General features: G+C 40.6%; 1 protein-coding gene and 2 long non-coding RNA genes across 4 annotated transcripts; 1 reads left to right on the top strand and 2 right to left on the bottom strand.

The window, feature by feature from the left end:
* Positions 1-139: 139 nt before the first annotated feature.
* Positions 140-4,865, bottom strand: LOC124882381. Its single transcript, XR_007041885.1, has 2 exons — positions 4,804-4,865; positions 140-2,878 (listed from the first exon to the last, which is right to left on the bottom strand). It is a non-coding gene; the product is annotated as an uncharacterized LOC124882381 (long non-coding RNA).
* A 5,635-nt stretch (positions 4,866-10,500) lies between these two features.
* LOC124881647 lies at positions 10,501-19,447 on the bottom strand. Of its 2 annotated transcripts, XM_047387319.1 has the most exons (8): positions 18,914-19,447; positions 14,594-16,884; positions 14,087-14,413; positions 13,693-13,977; positions 12,031-12,120; positions 11,764-11,792; positions 11,349-11,432; positions 10,501-10,980 (listed from the first exon to the last, which is right to left on the bottom strand). In XM_047387319.1, the coding sequence occupies exons 2-8, from the start codon at positions 14,652-14,654 to the stop codon at positions 10,918-10,920; spliced, it is 939 nt and encodes a 312-aa protein (XP_047243275.1). In that variant the 5' UTR covers positions 14,655-16,884; positions 18,914-19,447; the 3' UTR covers positions 10,501-10,917. The 2 variants fall into 2 exon arrangements, with proteins under 2 accessions (XP_047243275.1, XP_047243276.1); XM_047387320.1 differs by lacking the exon at positions 18,914-19,447 and having other exon boundaries at positions 11,349-11,429; positions 14,594-17,362.
* LOC124881648 lies at positions 12,036-14,927 on the top strand. The gene is made up of 3 exons (XR_007041702.1): positions 12,036-13,091; positions 14,353-14,469; positions 14,873-14,927. It is a non-coding gene; the product is annotated as an uncharacterized LOC124881648 (long non-coding RNA).
* Positions 19,448-20,455: the final 1,008 nt, after the last annotated feature.

Raw genomic sequence — 20,455 nt, 5'->3', positions numbered from 1 at the left:
ATCATTTTAAAGACAGAAAACACCAAATTGTGCTGTTTTTTTTCTGAGAGTCAACTACAGTCATCAAACTACAGGCAATATATATAGTCCTAGCTTAGACACAAACATAGAAAGCAGCAACATTAGTAGTCATCTTGAATCTTTTTTACATTTTTATTTAATGTTTGTATAATGCAGTCTTACCTGTAAAATCAAACATCAGAATTAAACAGCTGAATCCATCCTAATTCACCCATTTTGCTTATCTGCCTCTCTTCTTTTCATGCACACAAATGACTCTGTGTGTAAAATGGCTTCTTATTAAAAATAAATACATATGAGCTCCATGGAGGTTGGGCGATGATACTTCCTCAAACTGACTTCTCTGTATTTTCTCACTGAAAGCGCTTGTTGGTGTTTTAATCTTTTTATGTTTCAGAAACCTATTATAAAGACAAAGATTTTTAACATTTAACTTTTTTATTTACCTCCTAAATTAATTTCAGAAGCATTTCTAAACATTTAACAATGAACAAGACTAAAACGTTGGTTTTCAGGGATGATGTCATGTGAAACATATCAGGACTGTTTCAGTGATGTCTGAGGTGCTAGTTTCTGTTGCTTACTTGTGTGCACATGGAAGCTGAGGCTGAAAAAAAGTCTCATGGTTCTGCTTTTTAAATTTAGACCCTCAAAAACCTGCAATGATCATAGTAACAACAGTTAGTCACTTCTTGTTTAAAAGCTTTGCAAAGTTGTTTAACCTTATAGAAAAGATAGTTTTATAGAAAAGAGTAATTTATATTTTAAAGACTTTATTACAAATTGCTTTTGGATTATTTCAAATGCAATGGAAACGCAAGGGTAAAAAGAAGATAGATAGGTCAGGAGGTGGGGCAAAAAGTTAAAAGGAGGATAGAAAGAAGAATAAAGAGAATACAAGATAACACTAGAAGTCTGCTTCTACACTTGCAAAATCAGAGAGAGAAGTAGAGAGAAAAAAAAGAAAATCAAAGGGACAAACAAACAAATATATACCAACAACGTTACAGAAAAGTACACGGTACTAATTAATACAAGATGTATTTAGTGGCAACTGCAGCTCAGTATAGAGTATATCTGTATAGCTGTAAACATCTGAATCCAAACACCTGTGGTGTGTGTGTGAGCTTGCAAAATAAGAAATAAGGCTAAGGCTTCTCCATCAGAATATTCATTAGCGGCTGTGAGGAGCACATTCCTGTCTCCTAGGACCTGAGGCAGACATGGAGGAGATCTGAGCCACAGACATCAAAAAGGCCCCCAAGCGCACAGGCCTACCGCACACCCCCACCACAACAACCCACCACCACACAGAGAAGAGCAGAGGAGAACCCAAGGAGAAGCCCACAGCACCAGCCGGCAGCTGGCTACGTTGGTGCAGATCCAGCCATGGACCCAGAGACTAGAGATCCAAGTGCACACCACCCCCGAGCAGAGGCCCAACAGAATCAAGGGGCCCAGGCCCCACCAAGCAGCCACTGGGAGTGAGCCGGTACACACGCCAGCACCCAGCTCTGGACACAGAACCACCAGCATACTGGAAGTCAGAGACACCAGCCCCTGGCAGGGACTGTGACAGGGGGAAATAGGCCCCACATTTGATTGGGGACCTAAGATGATGAAAGAGAAGGGGTGGCCCAAGACCCAACCTGACAGAAAAACAGGCACACAGAGTCACAATGAATTCTAATCTCAACCGCATGAATCTCCCACCCTCATGAACTCCAACATCAACTTTCTACTGGGCCAGCCCCAACCTGGACACAGATATCGAAAACTTGCCCCCGAGCACAAATGCCATGATTCCCCTCCCCACAGGGGCACATCCCCAGAGCTTTACCCCCGAAAAGCCAATAGACACATCCAAATAGCACAAGCACCGCACACAGACCCTGCACCCACTGCTGTATGCCGCCCCCACCTCACAGCGGACCTCATCCGCAGCTTCACAGTACTTTAAACAGTGAGTTCAAAAGCGAAGCAAAAATGCTGGGCGCTCAGTGTCTCTGGGCGTCTATGGGGCAGTGGGCTGGCCTCGGCTGGCGCGGACGCTCAGCTTCTGTATGATGATTGGATGATCTGCCTGAGGCTGAATCCCTTTTTGATTGACAGTGAAATGAGCAAATCAGCGATCTTGAAATTGAGCTTACCCTCCTTGAAAGACCAGATCTGCCACTGGAATCTATATTGGGATAGGTTATTTAAAACTAGTAAAAACTCATGTTTTGACCATCTCCAAGCCTTGAAGTAGTCTCACAAATAAGGGTGGGATGTGGAGGTTTAGGGCCAAAACGGATGAAAATAGGAAAAACTTGTCAAGAAATAAAATAAACAATTAAAGAGAGGCTAATTTTGGCAGGGACTTCATAAAAATGATAAACTGCAAGAAAAACAAACTAAATCAAAATGTGTCTGTAGAGAGAAGATAAAACAGGACAATCAGAAATAGAATAGCGGGAGACGAGAAAAATTGAAAGACCCAATCAGACCTCATCAGAAAATAAGAAGCCAGAGGAAACAGAACATAACCAAAGACCTGTTGTTTTTAACATATGTGGTCTATATCAATGGTGCTAGCAGGATCCCTTTTATAAAACACTAAATCAAAAAGATATTGATAAGCATAAAACCTTTTTCCTTTCACAGATTTCCGTATTATTACTGAAATATTATATTCTTTCAGTTTTCTTCACATATTGGATTCAAACCAGCAACATTTCTGTGATGAAATGGTCACTTTTTCAAGAGAACACTCATTTAGTCAGTTGACGGTGGAATAGATGCTGTTCGGATCAATGGAAACTGCAGCAGCAGAGGAAGCAGCTCTCACAGTGCTGTAGGTCACAGTGTCAGCAGTCTGAAAGAAAACATTAATAACGTGACATTAAAACATTATAAATCAACACAATATGTACAAATATTAGGATTTTAACCCCTGAAGGAATTAAAACAATTTGGTTTTACCCCAAATTCCGAATAAATGTTCAATTATTTTCAAAGATTGTCCACTGTGGTTATGGTCTTCCCTTCAGCAATCCCTTTTCTTGTGCTTGCAATGACTAATTAAGATCAGTAAACATGTTCACCCCCTAACTAAACCGCTAACTACATTTTGTTAGCATACTGTGTGTCCACACAATGGCTGCACATTTTAAAATAAAGAATGTATTCAGATTTGTTATGGGCATCGTCCGAGCTTTTGCTGGCAACAACTTAATGCTTACCCTCTATAGATGATCCACATGGCCTGGCCCTGTCTTTCAGTGTTTAACCCTTTCTCTCTCCTAGACATGGCAATTGACTGAGCTTTTACTGTAATTAATTATATGTGCTCTCTTTCAGACTCTAACCTTGAAAACTGGCTCAGAGTTTATCTATTCTTTCTTTCTAGATAAAACAACTGAAGGAGCTACATCCATTAACATTTACTTTTCCTTCCCATAGAAAGTACTCCTGGATCAGTGCTTCTTTGTTCTTTTTGTGTCTCTGCTCTGTTCTCTCAAACCCCCAGTCGGTCGTGGCAGATGGCCGCTCACACTGAGCCTGGTTCTGCTGGAGGTTTCTTCCTGTTAAAAGGGAGTTTTTCCTCTCCACTGTCGCTACATGCATGCTCAGTATGAGGGATTGCTGCAAAGTGAACGCCAGTGACTGTCCACTGTCGCTACATGCTCATCCAGGAGGAGTGACTGCTACAAATCTCTGACTCGATGCAATCTGCTTGGTTTCCTTAGATAGAAAAACATTTTATCCAAAATATAAATAATAAACTAGAAAATTTCGGAAGAAATTTAGACGGGGCCTGCCTCTTGGTGCGTGCTTCTGGGACCACAAAGTTTCTCTGGCCGTTATTTAAAAATCATTATGTATGCAATAATCACCTTAAAAAATTACTAGTAACTCTGGAAGACTGAGGCTTTTATTTTGAAATTTTCAGTAAGCCTTATTTTAAATGGGCAACACTGGGTGAGCTCCAACATTAGTGTGAAGCCCATTCCTGAAATGATCTATTGTTTAAAATGCAAAGGCTTTTATTTTGTAGAGCATGTTTTGTCTTATTTTGAAAGTCCAGCATGGTTGTACTTTCAGGTATGGGTTAGTTCCATTAGTTAAATAGAACCCGCTTGCTATTTAAAAATCATTTTCTATGCACTTGTCAGCTCACAAAATTCATAGTAACTATAGAAGGTGTGGGCTTTTATTTTGGAAGTTTCAGTAAGCCTGTTTCAAAGGACCAGCATAGTCCCATTCCCATCACTGGGGGAGCTCCAACAGTAGTGTGAAGCCCACTCCTGCAATCATCTATTGTTTAAAGGCTTTTATTTTGTAGATCATGTTTTGTCTTATTCTGAAAACCTAGTATGGGTGTCCTTTCAGGTCTGGGTTATTTCTATTAGTTACATTGAACCTGCTTGCTCTTCTAAAACCATTGTGTATGCCATTATCAGCTTTCAAAAATCATTAGTAAGTATGGAAGGTGTGGGCTTTTATTTTGAAAGTTTCAGTAAGCCTGTTTCAAAGGACCAGCATAGTCCCATTCCCATCACTGGGGGAGCTCCAACAGTAGTGTGAAGCCCACTCCTGCAATCATCTATTGATTAAAGGCTTTTATTTTGTAGAGCATGTTTTGTCTTATTTTGAAAATCAAGCATGGTTGTCCTTTCAGGTCTGGGTTATTTCTATTAGTTATATAGAACCTGCTTGCTATTGTAAAACCATTCTGTATGTTATTATAAGCTTTAAATAATCATTAGTAAGCATGGAGGGTTGATGAAAGAAATTGACCTTTAGGGTCAATCACTGTTGTCTGGATGTTGGAACAGCAGTACATGCTGTTTAAGTTCCCCACACAACATGGCCGCCATGTAGTTGCCTCCTATGAAGATGGTCAAAGGGTTAGGGGTCAGGTCAGGTTTAAGCCATAGAAATGAATGAAAATCAATGAAAGTCAATGCAAAGTCCTCAGAAAGATAGTAATCCATGCATGTGTGTGTGGGTGTGTGTGTGTGTGTGTGTGTGTGTGTGTGTGGGTGTGTGTGTGTCTGTGTGTGTGTGTGGGTGTGTGTGTGTCCCAGTGTGAGACACAGAGAGGCAGAAAGAAAGACAGAATCCCATCCAGACATATACAGTAGGAGATACACAGAGCTATAAATAGAACAGTGAGGAATGAATCAGCCAATCAGCAAAGAGCGTCAGTGTAACGTGACACCTGCTGTTTCTCACTCACGCAGCACCTCGCTCTGTGTCTCCCCTGGTCTAGGCATTATAACATGGAGGCGCATGCTCCCGAACAACTGGCCATAACTCGGAAACCGTAGGGGCGATCGATGTCATTCTTGGACCGTTTTTATCAGAACAGACAGGGGAACATTAATATTCATCCTTTATTAGTGAAAATATAATAATAAAGACAGAACACTGGGTGAAAAGAGAGGGAAAATGGAGAAAAAGGCAAAAATGCCTGAACATGCTCCCGAACAAAGTCTAATATCTCGGAATCCGTACAAGGTATTTGAAATTATTTTAAACTGTGGTCGACAGCTATCCCTCGTTCCCAATCATGGAGATTTTCATAGCTCTATGTCATTCACAGTATAAAATATGATTATGGAAATAAATGGTGTCACTCATGGATTACAGGTCAAGCTCTCATTGAAAATACATGGGAGAAGGCCTACAGAATTCCTGTGAATCTTGGTGATCGAGGGTGTTTTGACAGAAATCTATGAGACTTCGAACAATTTTGAAATTATTGTGTGAAAGCAGAGGCCCGGCCCTACAATCTGACCGAAAATTGTGGCTGTAGAGCGAAATTTGTGGCCGTGAGTGCCAGTTGAAACTCATTTTTCCTGAAAAAAATCCCCTCTTTTTACATTCTAGTAACTGCCATCTCCACTGTTAAGAGTGTGATTTTCTCTCAAACTTTGTGTCGCTTGGAGTCTAATTTTAGAGAAACCGTAGCAGTTATCAACAAACCGTTTTCACTTCTGAAGAGCCGGCGGATTTTCCTACAAACTGAAAGTCAAACTGTGTTTCTAGGTGAAAGTATGGCGATACAGCAGAGCCTCAAAAACTGTGAATTTTGAGGATTCCTTCCGCCCCTGACTCCATTCATTCCTATGGGGATTTTGGGGGGGTGGTTTTTCGTTAATTACGTCGCCACGGTAACTCGAAACGCAAATAAAAGTAATAGCACACCTCCCAGGACCGAGCCGGACGTTTTGATGTATATATTGTGGGGGTGCGCGCTGCGGTTCGGGCCGCATTAACGGAGATAGGTTTTGACCAGGTGAATAGTAATAGGTGCCTGCCATGCATTGCATGGAGGCAGTGCATTGTTTGGATGTGTCAAAGCGGGGCCACATCCCTATCAACGCCGGCTAAGAACCCCCTGCCAGAGCCCGGCACCCCCCAGCCGGCAGACCAGGGCCCAAAGCCAGGGGCCGAGATCCAAGGGAACCCAAGCGATCCCGAGAGAGCCGAAATGCCAGCCCAGCACCAGACAATCCCCAAGACCTGACCCCCAACCCCAGCCCAGACCCAACTAGAGGGCCCACTCCCTCTCCCGGCCTCCAACCACAGATGGGAAATAGCGAACGGGCGTGTGAAAAGACCCCTAGCCTGCCTCCGACAGCCTAAATGTGGTGTTGATGCGTGTTGTTGTAGTGTGCAATTAAAGAGAAAAAAAAATGGTGGGGAAGAGCTGCCCCCCCACATTGCCCACATTGGGCAAATGTGCCCCCACCAGCCCCCCAAAAACAAAGCCCCCCATGAAAGTGCACCCCCACGAAAGAAGACCCACACCATCCAGGTCCTAGAACATGCCCGACACCCATACCCCTGCCAGAAGCAGCCCAGCAAGAAGACCCACCCCGTGGCCCACAAAAGGCAAGAGAGCCCACAGAGCCAAAACCAAAACCCATCCAGAAGCTGAGACCAATCCACCCCGAGACCAACCCCGGCCAGCCCGCACACTCGAGCCATGCAGACCCCTCTGAACCCCCTCCCCCACACAGAAAAGGGACCGGCCTCAGTAACCTGAACCAAGACAAGGAACCAGAAACCGAGTCGGGACCACCCAAGACCAAACAACGCCCCCAACCATCCAAGGCAAAGTCTGGAGACACCGTGAAGAGCGATCTGCTGCCTGCAACATCCTTCAGCATGACCGGTTTGGCAGTGTGTCAGTAAGGGTGTGGGGTGGCATTTCTTTGGAGTGCCGCATGGCCCTCCATGTGCTCGCCAGAGGTAGCCTGACTGCCATTAGGTCCCAAGATGAAATCCTCAGACCCCTTCTGAGACCATATGCTGGTGCGGTTGGCCCTGGGTTCCTCTTAATGCAGGACAATGCTAGACCTCATGTGGCTGGAGTGTGTCAGCAGTTCCTGCAAGATGAAGACATTGAAGCTATGGACTGGCCCGTCTGTTCTCCAGACCTGAATCCGATTGAGCACATCTGGGACACCATGTCTCGCTCCATCCACCAATGTCACGTTGCACCACAGACTGTCCAGGAGTTGGCGGATGCTTTAGTCCAGGTCTGGGAGGAGAGCCCTCAGGAGACCATCCGCCTTCTCATCAGGAGCATGCCCAGGCGTTGTAGGGAGGTCATACAGACACGTGGAGGCCACACACAATATTGAGCCTCATTTTGACTTGTTTTAAGGACATTACATCAAAGTTGGATCAGCCTGTAGTGTGTTTTCCACTTTCATTTTGTGTCTCACTCAAATCCAGGCCTCTATTGGTTAATAAATTTGATTTCCATTGATGATTTTTGTGTGATTTGGACATTGACATTATGTCTACAGTAGCTAAACTTCGACACAGAACATTTTATGTCAACTTCATTGCTGTTCTTCTGTTCAGAAACTGATGACAGATTGAGAAGGAAGGAAAACAAGAATAAATTTGTTTCAGTCAAATCTGTGCTAGCGTTTCAGTATTTTGTTTAATGTTTAAGCAGAAAATATGATCAGTGAAGTACTCACCAGTAATAACAGATAAATAATTCAAAGACAGTTTTTTTGGTACATGGTCTCTGCAGGTGTAGACTCCGGCATCTTTAGCTGTGATTTCATTTACAACCAGAAAACAATTAGCATCAACTCTGATTCTTTTAATTTCAGCTTCTTTTATCAAATTTCCATCTGTAAACATCGTCACTTCAGTGTTTCCTGGATGCTGGAAGGTCCATGTAATTCTGTTGCAGTTGCTTTGTGTTTGTGTCACATTCGCACAGGAAAAAGTGACTCTCTCACCAACTTCAACAGTAAAGTATGAAGTTAGTTGTTCTGTTGCTGCTGTTGTTAAAAGGAAAACAAATTTCAGCTGTCAGAATAATAATTATTTTCTCATAGAGACAAAGTGCAACAAATTACAACTATGACAAATCTGTCAGGGGAAATAAAGATAAATGACTTCCAGTAAGCATCATTAGATACACAAATACAGCTTTGCATTGTCTTTTAAAAGGTAATTAATAAAAGTATCCTTACCCATAGACTGTAGGATCAATATCTTGAAAATTAAACTAGGAATCCATCTGAATGTAGCCATCGTGTCTCCTCCGCTGAAACAAATGAGTCAGACTCGAAAACTCTTTATTTTTTATAACTCATGTGGTTTAGGAGACGTCACTTCTTCATACTGATTTCTGTCTTCTTTCCCACCAATGTAATGTGACCAACTTGTACAGAATGTGTGCACACGTATACCTGCTATTTTAAGAAAAGAAATATTTAAATGTTGCATTCATATCTTTATTGTGGTGCATAGTTGTTTGTTCTATCCTATCTGCTTGTCTTTGAACCGCACAGCTCATGTTGTTTCCCAATCCTCCACAGATCCAGGTAGTATTGTGGCAAGAAACAGACCATCACTCACACTTGTTAATTGAATCAATGATTTGAACTCACCATTACTGTATCTGTATGATTTGACTGAATTGACTTAGCTCATTTTAAACCTTTCACACAATGCAACAGGAAACAACACTCGTCAATTATTTTTACCTCTGCCTTCCTCTCTCCCCGTTGGATGGAGTAAGGAGGAGTCAGATTTAGCCTAAACCGGCTCAGTTATGGTTGAGATGCAAACACACCCTCCATTTCTGCTTCCAATGGTTATAATCAGTCTGACAGAGAGAGGTACCCCAATCCTTGTGGTTTTTAGTATAACAATGGCCACCAGTGGGCTCTAGATGGACAAACTTTATCAGTTTATTTTTTTACTTAGTGCCCTACACACAGCCCATTCTAAAATGGCCGAACTCTAACACTAAGTAGTTTATTCCAAAGCCATTGTGAAGTGCTTTGAGATGACGTGTTGTGAATCGGTGCTGTATAAATAAAACTGAATTGAATTTCTGAATTCAGTTGAACTTATTTATTTGTATAAGGATGTGTGAAGCATCAACAAATACCATACACTTAAACATTTATAACCAATGTCTGCCCCTAGCTGGGCTTTTGGTTCATATCAACCAAAATTATACATTTAGTTTAAACTAGTTTGATGGTGTCCATTTAAGGCTTATATTGATGTTAGGACAATCATTTTATTAGCTGGGGGCGTTCCTGTGTGGAGTTTGCATGTTTTCCACAAACAGTTCTTCAGGGACCTTAGCTTACTCCCACCATCCAAAATCAAGCATGTTAGGTGAATTGACCACTATTACCAGTGATTGTATGTCCTGTGTACCTGTTTTCCTGTTGGCTTTTACTAGTGATCTATCCATCTTATTAATTTAAGTTAAATTATCCAACCACCTGCGTGTAGAGCGTGACTTAATGTGAATCTGTGGGTATCAGTATGTAAAGAGCTGTTAGCTGTTGTTAGGAGCTCAACTTGTGCTAATCTTGAAACCTGTTTTTTGGATCAAGACCTGTAAAAATACTTTCATACAGGATGTGGTGGGTGACCTGCTTTGCTATTAACATCCACTCTCGCCCACACACTGAATGACAAGATTCCGGCTGTGTACTGGGTCTCATGCACCACACACAAGTTTTTGTGTTTGCAGCACCACCCAAACCAGCTGAAAATAGGTAACGGATCCAACAAAGGGTCCAGTTAGCTGTCATTCTTTGCCTTGGGGCAGCTTTTTCTTGTATATGGTGCCTCATTGCTTCCCAGTCAGCTCAGCAAGTAGACATGATGGCTGTATAGGTGAATCTCACAAAGAACCTTCCTCAGAACCTCTATATTGTTACAGGGGTTTAATGAACCCACAGACTCTTATTACTATGTTTAAATATTACAAAATACATGCTTTGGTTAAGAATTTGACAGAGATCATTTATTTTTAAATATTCTGATCTATTTTAAAAGGTCTGATGTCATCTTGACAGAGTGTCTGTTGCTGGCAATGTGTTTGTTAAAGGTTGGCTAGAGTGGGAACAGAAGTGTGTGGTTTCTTTTTTTATTTCTTCCATCGTTTCAAACAATTCAAAACTCTGGCAGGAACCGTCAACACTCAGATTACTCAGACAATATTTATTAGAACTAATGCCCACCAATAATACACCACAGTTCTATTGAATACATGATTTTGCTAAAAAATAAACACACACCTGCATTTTAGAAAAATGCATATATAATTACAAATAAGCTTTCTAAATGCATTAAATGTTTGAGTGAGAGGATGGGACTTTAAAGCAAAGCACACCTTATCTCTGCTCCTCCTATTTTTCTCTTCTCCTATAGAAAGAGTCTCTTCCTTTTGTTTAGGCAGTGAAGGATCTTGAGCTAAACGCAGACTGCAGGCAGTTTAGGCATCAAACAAGCAGAAATTATCAGAATTAAGCTACTGGACTCAGATCCACAGCATCCAAATGGAAGAAAAACTTTGCTTTTTCTGGGCAATACTTCTGTTCTTGGCAGTGGAAAAGAGGCTCTTCAGATGACAGCAGAGGAAGGAGAAGAAGCATTCAGAGTGCTGTAGGTCACAGTTTCAGCGATCTAGAATGAAACAATAGTAATGAAATCAATTTAAAATGTCATACTGTAACACATTACACATAGCTTCCTGAAATGTGATCCTTTTAACATTGCTTTTCTGTGCATAGTGGAAGCAGATGAGACAGAGTGCGTCAGGTTTGTAAATCCTAATTTATCAGGTCATAGAAGAAGAATATCACGTTCTGACTTCTGATCCATTATAAAAGCTGCACATGAATGCAGTCAATGACATTTTGCAAGTTAAAAAGGAAACTTAAGATGTGGTTACAGAAAATGTTTTGGCCTAGAGGGCCCTAATATTTGAAAATCACATCACATCATGCCATTGACCAAATAAATACATTTTAATATTAAAGGTTAAAACATACTGGAGCACTCAGCTTGCTTTTTTTCTTGGTCTTCTTGGAGAACCTAACAGATGCATAAGAAACATCCTCCTTAGTGTTGGCCTGCTGAAGGAAAATAAAACACAGAGTGACTCTTTAGTAATGCACATTTCTGTAAAACTGACTTGCACGTTTTCTTTTGTTCATTCTTTTCATTCATAGTTGTTCCTCCTTTGGTAAAAAAAAAAAATATTTTCAGTTTGTTTTCTGACATACATCTATGAAACTGACAGAAAAATAGACATTAGTTCCTGGTTTCTGAATCACAGGGACAGTCACTTCCTTTGCTGAGTTTCATATGTTGGTGGCCAAGTCCCAAAATGGCAAAATGACACAAGGAGTGATTCAATGAGGGTGTAAAGGCCTATATGTGTTGTATTTCAGTGTTTCAACTCACAGTTCTTTCTTCAATCTGCCCTTTGTGTCCTGAAAGAGAAGAGTTGGATTCAGTGTGAACATTTTTATTCTCAGAAGTATTTCTGAAAGTCTTTATCTAACCAATCATTGTTTAAACATTACTGTTTACATTTAGTTTGACAGTTATTTTTATGCACATCAGAAAAACATGCGTCACACATAAAGGTTAAATATGAAGCAACAGTTTGCTTGAGATCTGCATAATTACACAGGTATCCGTTTTAAATAAATCAGTCATTGTTCTTACCTTTAGTTTTCTTCCACCTGATGGCTACCATCACAGCTGTTAAGAGTCCTGCTATCACCGCAGACACAAGAACAATCCACCAACTAGAACCTGGTAAAAGATGACCCATGTTAAAAAAAAAATTTAATAAAAAATACATCTAAAAGATATTCTCGGTTTAAAATTAGAGGGATACTGTGGATTAATTATTCTGACATTTTCTAATAATATTAGTAATAGTTCATTTTCCTGTAGTAGGTAGGTTTTGCATTAACCCGAATTTATAAAGTCCCAGAAAGGCAAAAAGCTGGTCAGATGGACTCCTTGTTTTGCATGATTTTAGCAATATAACAACTTCCGCTTTACTACGGTAAAGTTATGTTGGTGGAGGCTGTTGGTCGTCTAGATCGGCCCAGTCTGCTGATTTTTATCTGGCTGTATTTCACAAAAAATGGCCACAATAACTATAGCAGAGGAGAGGAATGTAGCATCTTTCATAACACAAATTTTCAAGGATTACTCCAATCGAAAAGTGGGTAGATGGGTCGTAGGTCATGGGATTTACTTCAAAACGACCTTAGTGCGGTAAGACACACATTGTTAGGCTGATAAAACGATGAAAAACTTCAAAAACTATCTTCCTGTATGTGCAGGCTGCATGCAGGCTGTTTTTGTGTGCTGTGTTTTTTCTGTGCAGGGTGTGACTGGCAGGTGCTGCTGCACAGGTGTAGCTCATCTGAGAGCAATCAGCTGGGCTTCTAATGGAGTGGAAACCCAGAGGAAGGCATCGGCTCGTTTTCTCACTTGGTAACAGCTAGACCTCTGCTTATCTGCAGTCCTGCTTTGCTTTGCAGATCGACCTTCTACTGAAGGAAGCTGTGGAATCTTTCTGGTCTCCTGTTTCACTCGTGTCATTTTCGGAGGAGTTTGGTAACTCCAGCCTCGACTCCCCAGCTCTGAGCCTCCATTCTGCTTCCAACTCCAAACCCAGCTTCTCAGGAACCGCCTAAACCTAACCATCAACCTGTCTGTCCACCCTCCAACATTATCTCTCCAACTTCTGTGGAAGAGACCTCAACCTCGTAAGTCGGTCTCAAACAAACATCCTGACTTCCTTTTCCTCTTCACCCAGAGTTTTTATAAGCCTCTGCTTTCTCCTTCAGAGAGATCCCGATTTTTGCCCCGGGTTCCAGTCCAACCTTACAGAACTGCGTATTGTAAATAAACAGTTTAAAAACTTTTTAAAAAGTCTGAGAAAAACCATTATGACACTGTAGGCTTCACTTTGATATGAGATCTTTCTGTTACAGCTAAGGAAATCATTCCTGATTATATTCTCACTTTGAAAAACCCCGCCCTATACCTTTTTAGGAGTTTAAACGTCAGCAGATAATAAAATCCACCTGTACCTTTTTATATTTTATCATATGTGGTTGTTGTTTGGGTTATGGATGTTGGCAACTGATTTCTTATTAAAAATAATTAAATGCTGTCTGATCTATTTACTCTAGTTGGTGTAGCTGTTGATTTCTGCTGTAAATGTTGGTTTGGTTGTGTTCATTTAGCTTGTAGATCCATCATTACCTGAAAACAAACAGCCTAGTCTACATCCATGCTCTGTTCAGACTTGGAACTGAAATATTTTGAGTATGACGTGATGTTGAACAATGCGGCTGTTCTCACCTGTTTTCTCCACTGATGACTGATGGCTGAAGGTGAACAGAAAATATTTTTTATTGTATCCATCAGTTACTTTACACTTCAATAACTTATAAAACTCTTGTGATGAATTCTGATGAAGATGAGATGTTGAGATTGTGACAGCTGTGGAGCAGGAAGCTGATACGTTCATGTCTGAGGATATTTTCTCTTTACCCTCAAACAGCCACACCACTTTGTGTCTGCAGTAGGTATATCTTGACACAGAGCAGTTAAAGGTGACTTGCTCATTGTTTCTCTGTTCAGTCACTGGTGGAGATGGAAATATTATTTAAAAAAAGACAAGAGTAAATTCAGCTTCATTCTGGTATTACTATGAGACATTGTGACTTTATTACGATGTGATATAAATACTCACTGGTAATTACAGACAGATCAACCTTCATGAGGTCGTGCTTTTGGTCTGTTAGGTTCCTTCTGCATAAGTATTGACCAAAATCATCTGCTGTGATATCATTTATGAGCAAAGAGCAGTCTGCTGTAACACTCAGTCTGCTTGATTTAGCTCTGGCTTCTTCTGTGAAGCTCCCTCGTTCGAACCACGATACGTTTCTGTTTCCTGGCTGACTGTACTGCCATGTGATTCTGTCACAGTTAAGTTTCTCTTGTTTCACATTTGCACAGGGTAAAGTGACTGCATCACCAACTTTAACACTGAAGAAAGTTCGTTCCTGCCCAGCTGTTCCTGCCATGAAGAAGTGGAAGATTATAACCAATAACTGGTTGCAAGAAGATCGAGATGTAGGTACAACTCAGCCATCTCACAATGTCTCATCTTTGACTTTAAGGTCACAAATACAGCATAAAAGCTCTTTCAGCTAACACGTTTTACTGCACACTGAATATTTTTTAGATGTTTTCTTACCTGTGAACTGATGCATCAGAATAGGAAATAAAGACATTAAAATCCATCCAAATGAAAGCATTGTGCTTCTGTTTCGTTCTACATTCACAACTGACTGAGGCTGTAAAGCGGCTTCTTTTCAAATATGAATACATTACACAGCCCATGAGGTTTGTGGAGGTGTGACTTCCTCATAGCATCTCAAAATGCTTTTCCTCACATCTTTTAATTCCTCATAGCACATGAGAACATTGCCTTTCACCTCTTCTACCTCATTGACTTGTATTTTCTGCTGGCCAGGGGTCTTTCTGCATGGAGTTTGCATGTTCTCCCCGTGCATGCGTGGGTTCTCTCCGGGTACTCCGGCTTCCTCCCACAGTCCAAAGACATGCCTGCCCTTAGGTGTGTGAATGAGTGTGTGCTTGGTTGTTTGTGTGTTGCCCTGTGATGGATTGGCGACCTGTCCAGGATGTACCTCGCCTCCCACCCGTAGAGTAACGGAGATTGGCACCAGCTTCCCTGCGACCTGTTATGGAAGAAGCGGTAGAAAATGGCTGACTGATATAATCAAGGTTTGAGATCAAATGGGAAATTAGATTGTGGAAGAAAGTGGTAAGAACAGCAGCAGAATGATGGTAATTTGATTCTCGATGTGAGACAGACTTCAGAAAAGCAAACTAATGTGTCTAAAGTCTTAATGTATGACACCCTTTCAATCCCACTGTTAAACAAATGCATGCTTTTCAATGACTCAAACCGAAACATATGATGCAATATAATTTTCCATTTAAAACCACACTATGCTTCCTTTTTGAGTGAACATGATCTCTTCATATAAAGTAAAACAGGATGTTAACTTGGTGTATCAGTATTTAAAGACGTCACTTCATATGCTGTCACTACCAACATGATTTCCTGTGAAACATTTTGTTGCTAATTTTAAAGACTGCATTATCTTACAGGTTTAAAGGCACCAGTGTTTTTTTGTGTAGTGCACCAGTTGACCAATCAGAGTTGGATAAACTGTGGGAGGAACATTTTAGACAAGTCGCAATTGTATATGCAGTCTCACTGATTAACTAGAGGTTAAAACCCATTTCATAAATTTAAAGAAGTAAAAGAAAATATGGATTAACATTTCAACACTTATTCAACATTCAATGACCAATTTTTCATCTCAGTCATTGCCCAGGATTTTTTTTTCTTCCAGAGTAAGTGAGTCTACTATAGCAAACAAATGTGATAAACAGGCTTTACACATTTTTCTGTCAGTTGTTAACAAGGTGGTTTGTGTTCATAGCGTATCTCCAGACTAATGGTGTTAAAGGCAGCCATTGGGACAAATCAAAGTCAGTTGCTGAGAATAATTTACATAAATAAATAAATACAACTTTAGGGTGGTGAAAATTTTCTAATTGTTTTTATCTATAGTAATTGTTAATCTGCTACTTCTTCTGAGAGGCCATTTTAGTTTGATGCAGTTACTAATCACACCAGTTGATGGCACTGCACCTCTTACTTATCAAGCCTCATTTTAACCACAAAAATCTGATATATTAGATTAGATATATAAAAAGCATGAAAATACCCTTCCCAACACTCCTTTATAAAATTAGACCTTCTGGACGAGGTCAAGCAAAATACATAAATGACTTAAGACTTTTGCTCAGGACTGTGTTCCTTTTTATTTGTCTCTCTTAGCATCACACTAAGACCAACAAACACCACACATTACAAAGTCAGACAGAAAATGGATGGGCTTTGCAGGGTATTGTAAAAGTCTTCTGGGGTGCATGAATATTGCAGAGTGATGGAAGTCGGGCCTCAGAGGGGCCTGTTAAATTCTGTATTTGAACAACTAGATGATTACCGTAACAATGAACAAATTCTTTATCATGAAAAAACATTTTCATGCTAAAGTATACAATAATTACTCATTTTTAGTTTTTTGACTACAGCTACCAAACTTTTATTTAAAACATCTTGGTATTTCCAAGTGTCCATGTTGCCATGTTCTGTAACAAGACACCCATGCCTTTGAAACACTTAATGCCACTCAACACCAGACATATTTAATGGAGGTGAGAGGCACCCAAGTGTCACATCAGACCGTACGAAACCGTTTACACAGGCGTTGTCTACGTGGTAGATGACCTGCAAGATTACCTGACCACACGACCAGGCGTAGGCATTCATGCTAGATGATAAACCAGTGGGCCTCAGTGCTGTCCTCTGATGAAGGTTGATAATGTTGAGCAGAAATGATGGCCGCCAACGATGGTGATGTCAAGGAGAGTCCTATGCATCTGCCACTGTTGTGATTAGATGAACCTTTAGTGGTAGTGATGTCTAGTTAGTACAGAAATGCCCTACACTTTGTGTGGCTGTGCATTTCAATAAATTGTTTGAGATTAGGAAATTATCATTGCATGTTTCAGGCATAATTTCATCTTCAAGGACGACAATGCTCCAGCTCATCGAGGTCTCATCATTAGGGAACAGCTGCTGGAGACTGGGGTACCGGACCTGTATCCCATAAAAATCCTTTAATGTAGCCCACCTATACCCATATAAAGTAGGTAGGGAGCCCTGAGTTCGTTAAACCAATTAACTTGACTTACAACTCATAACTCTAATAAACGTATCCTACAACTTCTTTATACACTTTTGTGTTTTAGACCTACTGGTCCTTCTCAAAATATTAGCATATTGTGATAAAGTTAATTATTTTCTATAATGTAATGATGAAAATTTAACATTCATATATTTTAGATTCATTGCACACTAACTGAAATATTTCAGGTCTTTTATTGTCTTAATACGGATCATTTTGGCATACAGCTCATGAAAACCCAAAATTCCTATCTCACAAAATTAGCATATTTCATCCGACCAATAAAAGGAAAGTGTTTTTAATACAAAAAACGTCAACCTTCAAATAATCATGTACAGTTATGCACTCAATACTTGGTTGGGAATTCTATTGCAGATGGAAGCATGAAGTGCTCCAAAATCTCCTGATAGCTAGCTGCATTGACCCTGCCCTTGATAAAACACAGTGGACCAACACCAGCAGCTGACACGGCACCCCAGACCATCACTGACTGTGGGTACTTGACACTGGACTTCTGGCATTTTGGCATTTCCTTCTCCCCAGTCTTCCTCCAGACTCTGGCACCTTGATTTCCGAATGACATGCAGAATTTGCTTTCATCCGAAAAAAGTACTCTGGACCACTGAGCAACAGTCCAGTGCTGCTTCTCTGTAGCCCTGGTCAGGCGCTTCTGCCGCTGTTTCTGGTTCAAAAGTGGCTTGTGCACGGTGGCTCTGGATGTTTCTACTCCAGACTCAGTCCACTGCTTCAGCAGGTCCCCCAAGGTCTGGAATCGGCCCTTCTCCACAATCTTCCTCAGGGTCCGGTCACCTCTTCTTGTTGTGCAGCGTTTTCTGCCACACTTTTTCCTTCCCTCAGACTTCCCACTGAGGTGCCTTGATACAGCACTCTGGGAACAGCCTATTCGTTCAGAAATTTCTTTCTGTGTCTTACCCTCTTGCTTGAGGGTGTCAATAGTGGCCTTCTGGACAGCAGTCAGGTCGGCAGTCTTACCCATGATTGGGGTTTTGAGTGATGAACCAGGGTGGGAGTTTTAAAGGCCTCAGGAATCTTTTGCAGGTGTTTAGAGTTAACTCGTTGATTCAGATGATTAGGTTCATAGCTTGTTTAGAGACCCTTTTAATGATATGCTAATTTTGTGAGATAGGAATTTTGGGGTTTCATGAGCTGTATGCCAAAATAATCCGTATTAAGACAATAAAAGACCTGAAATATTTCAGTTAGTGTGCAATGAATCTAAAATATATGAATGTTAAATTTCCATCATGACATTATGGAAAATAATGAACTTTATCACAATATGCTAATTTTTTGAGAAGGACCTGTATGTTGAGTTTCACTCACCTTAGAGTAACAGGACACTAGCACTTTAGGTTCTTTCTCCTAATAATATGGCTCTGAGAAAGAATAAAACTCTGAATATACTGTAAAGCAATATACATGCAATGAAATATCCAAACTCTATTTCACCGAGTGAACAAAGGTGAGCGCACCTTTGACCAGAATGTCCAAATATTCCAGAGCAGTAGGTAGAAAAGTGGGAAATAACTCCTCTGGTGTAGTAGCCCTGATGTTCATGAGTTCTTCTCTGGTGAGAGAGCTCCGGGTACCATAACAGAAGACCGTTTTAAAGCAAAAAAACAAAACAAAACAATGCGCACCAACACGCCGAGGCGACCATCTGCGGCGCCATCTTAGGTATGATGGTGAAGCGTGAAATGTGATACCTGGCTCCAAAAAGAAAATCTTGAACCCTCGTGGAATTTCACCTGTCCTTAGTCACAGTCAGGAAGAAGAGGATGGTGCAGGATGGTGTCAGCTCCTTTACCAGTCTCTCGGTCCACGGGAATCAGCGGGCAGCAGGAAAGTCCAGTGAAGAAGGCCAGTGAAGTTTTCCAGCACAGTCATTTACACTATCAGTGTAAGCTCATCTCTCAGCATTAGGCTTAACTCTGGAAGCTCCCATGACAGAAACATGAGCTAAGTCTTCTTCTGCTAGCCGATTTCGCTTACAGTACTCCCAAGTCCATCTAATTTGTTAATGAATGCTAATGCATTAGCGAGCAATAACTAAAAGCTCACGACTACTGTACAGCAAATTCCAGGTTGAAATAATCACAGTAGCTTCAAACATAAGGGTAGAGTTCTGTACACAGACTATCGAGATGAAAAGTCTAAAATATCAGCAAACACCCGTTTTTAATAATTTTGCCACGTTTCTTTTTCAGCGCGGTCAAGCTCTCTCTCGTGCTGTAGATTACTTCCTGGTCCCGTTGTACTTCCTGGTCCTTGACCAATCACGGACTGGTAAATTTGTTTGGCTCTACACCACTTTCTCTTATAAACATGAGCTCTTCAAAACAAAATATAATGAAGATTACATTTTTATAAAAACGTGTTTAAACTACATATTTGTAAATTCTTTAACTTCTTATACCATAGTATTTTAAGTACTTACAAGCACCGTTTTTTAAACTTATTTATAACAATTTTAACATATATAAGACAACATTTTTAACACAGTCTGAATTATTGCTCCTTTCATGAACTTAATTCAATCCAAAATACCTTTATTTTGGACTGGGTTACAATAAGATCAGCAGAGTCGCCATCTAGAGGCTCGTAACTCTGTACCCTAGAACCTCAATGACCTGGGGACCACCCTTCAAGAAGAGTGGGAAAATAAGTGGACTTGTGAACAGCATGAGACGTCGTCGTCAAACTGTCATTGATGCTCAAGGGCAAGTGGCACATTATTAAGACATTGACATTTTTTTGTTGTAACCCCACCACTGTTGTTGGCTTCCATTTCACTAAATTGTTTGAGATTAGGAAATCATCATTGTATGTTTCTATTTAAATGTCCTACAGGGATTTTTTATTTTATTTTAGAATATTACCGTAGTATGAACTTTTTATGTTCTCCATAAATTTCACCCAAAAACCAAATATGTATAACTTTTTGTGTGTAGTGTTTGTGTGTGTGTGTGTTCTTGTACTTACTGCTAAGGGAGAACAATTTTTCATATTTTACCAGCAAAGTGAGGACATTTGTGGAAAGTGGGGACATTTAATTTTTTTGGTCCTCACTTTTTCCAAATATTGTTCTTGGGTTGAGGTTAGGTTTAGGACTAAGGTGTGTATTGAGTTTAGGTTACGCACTGGTAAAGGTTAGGGGTAGTGTCGGGGTAAAGCCATAGAAATAAATGAAAAGGATTGGAAGTCAATGGAAGTCAGAGAAAAGTACTCATAAAGATAGTAAAACATGG

Source organism: Girardinichthys multiradiatus, chromosome 15 (genome assembly GCF_021462225.1).
Source record: "Girardinichthys multiradiatus isolate DD_20200921_A chromosome 15, DD_fGirMul_XY1, whole genome shotgun sequence".
Lineage (NCBI taxonomy): Eukaryota > Metazoa > Chordata > Actinopteri > Cyprinodontiformes > Goodeidae > Girardinichthys > Girardinichthys multiradiatus.
This window is presented reverse-complemented; position numbering and strand designations above follow the sequence as displayed.